This window comes from Chenopodium quinoa, unplaced genomic scaffold (assembly GCF_001683475.1).
Source record: "Chenopodium quinoa cultivar QQ74 unplaced genomic scaffold, ASM168347v1, whole genome shotgun sequence".
Lineage (NCBI taxonomy): Eukaryota > Viridiplantae > Streptophyta > Magnoliopsida > Caryophyllales > Amaranthaceae > Chenopodium > Chenopodium quinoa.
In genome coordinates, this window is record NW_018742558.1 from 1,133,984 (window position 1) to 1,137,850 (window position 3,867).

The 3,867-nt window shown below is 38.7% G+C and overlaps 1 protein-coding gene across 1 annotated transcript; it reads right to left on the reverse strand.

Annotated features, from left to right (window-relative positions):
* Positions 1 to 1,839: 1,839 nt before the first annotated feature.
* On the reverse strand, positions 1,840 to 3,165 carry LOC110720552. The gene has a single exon (XM_021899589.1). It carries the CDS (start codon positions 3,163 to 3,165, stop codon positions 1,840 to 1,842), a length of 1,326 nt encoding a protein of 441 aa, XP_021755281.1.
* Positions 3,166 to 3,867: the final 702 nt, after the last annotated feature.

The window sequence follows — 3,867 nt, forward strand, 5'->3', positions numbered from 1 at the left end:
GGTCTTATATGATCTAGTAGGACCTATGTAAACGAGTTCAATAATGTCCTCTAAGGTCCCAAAATACTGACCCCCTTCTGCATTTGAAACAGAAACACCGTAGTTCATTGTTGATTTGTATCTTCCGGTCATCTCTGTTTGAAAATTATAGCCGTTTACAAATATTTGCTTCCAAGTCCTTACTTGACTAAAAGGGCGCATTGACAATGCCTGCACGGTATCATTTGCTGGCTTATCTCGAATTACCTATGGAATACCCAAATAATTCCATAACGTGAGACAAGTTATTAGCACTTAATCTCTTTGCACAAGTAAAAAGCAAATATTACCTTATCATGAAACTAATTAGGAAACTCTTTCTCAAATCGTTGCCACACATATTCTCTAAGGAAATTAGGTTGTGTGTGAAGAATGTGATCCTCAAACTCCCTAATAAATTCAAACAAGTAGTAATTGATGGTTTGCTATATAATCTAACTCCGTTACATAACAAAGTTGGTACTTTAAAGTAGATAATTTTGGGGTTACCTTTCATACACCTCTAGAATGCAACACTTTGATAAGACATAAAGGTGTGCCCTTTCAAGTTCCTTAGAATCCAGATAATGCAATCGCCCAGAATTAGGAACACGGCCACAATCAACCTTGATGAGTTCAGGGACTTTGTTATTAGGTTCCATCTCAGTGTCGACCACGACATTTGCGTTTCTACTAAGATCCCTAGTTTTGGTATGAACACTATCTTGGAAATAATTAGAGCAAAAGTTTGTAATTTTCTCCGTAAGGTACGCGTTGCATATAGATCCTTCTACTCTAGCCTTGTTACCAATTTTGCGTTTCAAATTATTCAAGAACCTAAAAACATAGACATCCTAGTTAGATGTGTATTGTACTGACATTTTTCCAAAAAGTGAAATTGACAAAACGTAAGACACATTACCTCTCGAATGGATACATCCAACGATATTGAACTGGGCCGCCTACTCTTGCCTCGTATGGAAGGTGAATAGGCAAGTGCTCCATAGAGTTGAAGAAAGCAGGGGGGAAGATCTTTTCAAGTTTGCAAAGAATCTCAGCAATGTTGTTTTGCAGACGTTCCATGTCAGTATGTGTTATAGTGGAGCAACACAAATCTCGGAAGAATTGGCTAATTTCAATAATAGATTTCCAAACATGGACAGGGAACAACTCTTTCAAAGCTATCGGAAGCAATCTTTCTATGAACACATGGCAGTCATGGCTTTTCAAGCCATGAAGTCTACATGCTTGCATATCGACACATCTACTCAAATTAGAAGCGTACCCATCAGGAAACTGTAACTCTCGAATCCATTCGCACAGGACCTTTTTCTGAGACTTGTCGAGGGTAAATGGTGCCTTCGGTTTGGTCTCTTTACCTCTTTCATTAGTTACAACATGAAGTCCAGGTCTCTTGCAGTATTTTGCAATGTCTCTTTGAGCACTGATCGTGTCACAAGTCTGCTTTTTAACATCCATCACCGTATGAATGAGTTGATCAAAGAAGTTTTTTCCGATGTGCATTACATCTAGATTGTGACATACAAGCAAGTGCTTCCAATAAGGAAGCTCCCAAAGAGTGCTTTGCTTAAACCAACCTTTTTTGGCCTTTTTAAGCAATTTCATAGCAGCAGGACCATCAGTTGCCTTTTCCAGGTCCTTAACACATTCCCATAATTCTAGCCTAGACATAATATGCGGTGGTGACCCCTTTTCAAATCTGTTCCTACAAAAAACTATTTTCCTTTTTCGAAACGGGTGATCTAGATCAAGAAATTGTAGGTGACAATCAAACCACGAAACTTTGCCACCATGATCGAGTCATAAAGCCTTGGATTTGTCTAAGCAGTACGGACATGCCTTCTTACCAGCAGTTGACCATCCAGATAGCATACCATATGCTGGAAAGTCGTTAATGGTCCAAAGTACGGCAGCCCGCATAGTGAAGTTTTGCTGCTTAGAAAGATCAAAGGTGTTTGCCCCAACATCCCACAATTTCTTAAGCTCTTCAATCAGTGGTTGCATATAGACATCCAAGTTGCCCTTTGGGTTTTTAGGACCGGGAACAAGCAGAGACAAAAACATGAATTGTCTTTTCATGCACATTGAAGGAGGCAAGTTATATGGTGTCAATATCACTGGCCAACAGGAATATTGTCCTCCAAACTTAACGTGAGGAGCAAATCCGTCGGTGCACAATCCAAGTCTCACATTTCTAGGTTCTGAGGCGAATTCTGGAAAGGTCTTGTCCAAGTGTTTCCAAGCATCACTATCACAAGGATGAGCCATTGTGTTTCCAACTCTAGGATTATTGGCGTGCCATGTCATTTCCGCTGATATGTTCTTTGTTGCAAACAACCTTTGCAACCTCGGTGTAATCGGGAAATAAATAAGCACTTTCAAGGGCACTAAACTTCCTTTTGAAGTCTTGCTATACCTTTCGCTACCACACACTCTGCAGTTGAACAAGTTCACATCTTCCTTCCAAAACAACATGCAACCTTTTGGACAAGCATGTATCTTCTCATGAGGAAGCTCTAACCTGTTAACTACTTTCTTAACCTCGTAGAATGTCTCTCCCATGTTGTTATTGTCAGGAATTGCTTCATTCATCAAAGAAGCAAATCCATCCACACACCTGTGAGGCAAATTGTACTCACACTTTAAACTTGTGATTCTAGATGCAATTTCCAAAACAGACATGGAACTCCCTTCATATAAAGGACGCTCAGATTCCTCCAACAAATTAAGGAATTTCTTAGCTTGAGGATTTGGCTCTTCCTCCTCAAAATGACTCTCTTCTCCACCACCCATGTTAGGTGGGTCATTCCCAAGGGCATCCATAATCATGTCACGATATGGATTAGGTTGGGGAGGTGGGATGATTGGAAACCCTTCATTTTGACACAAACATTCATGGTAGTCCTCCATAAAACCCTTTCTATATAAGTGCACTTTAACAGTCTCATAGTCATGTTGCTGAAGATTATGACATTTGACACAAGGGCACCTAACCTCATCAACTTTGCTGCTCTCTGGATGATCTTTACAAAACTGAACGAATTCATCAACCCCTTTCACAAACTCCGGTCTAATGTTGCGGCCATCCAACCTTTCATACATCCAGCTACGCTCTATTCGTTTCATGATTGCAATTCTACAAATCTCACCCAAATGACCACAATATTCAATCTAAATAAAATAATCATGTTGTTTGAACAAGTAAAGCAAGAAATAAGGATATGAATGACAACGTAGGGTCCTTATCCCTCCAACCTAACCCATCCTTGGACGTGTAATCCCACTAGTAATTGTATGCCAAGTTTTCAATTCCATGGAAAATTCGGCAGCATTTCCATGAGTAGTTATGAGTAGTTATGTATACTTATATGTGTACCCAGTGAACAGATTAGGAAAACACACGGCCAAAATTTTCCATATAATCAATAACAAGGCATACAATAACCACCTAAGTGAGAATGAACGTCCAAGAACAGTCCCAACCAGGGACTATTCAAGACATACACCTAATGTGTATGTCTTGAACGGGTATCTAGGCAAATGATGATGCAATTGTTGAATCAAAGTTGAGACAAGTACATGAAGATCAAGAAACAAAATTATAGACATTAACATCATTATCCACATAGCATTGCATAAAAAGGTAACACATAAAAATAATTAAAAGAAAAATCCACAAAATGTGCAATTAATTCACAACAAAATCCATAATCAATCAAGCTAGAAACATATAAATTTTTGGTTTTTTAATTTATGAAACATGAAGCAAATAGGTGTATTTAAACATCCAACTAACAAGCTCCTAACACATTATTATATTTTACTTAA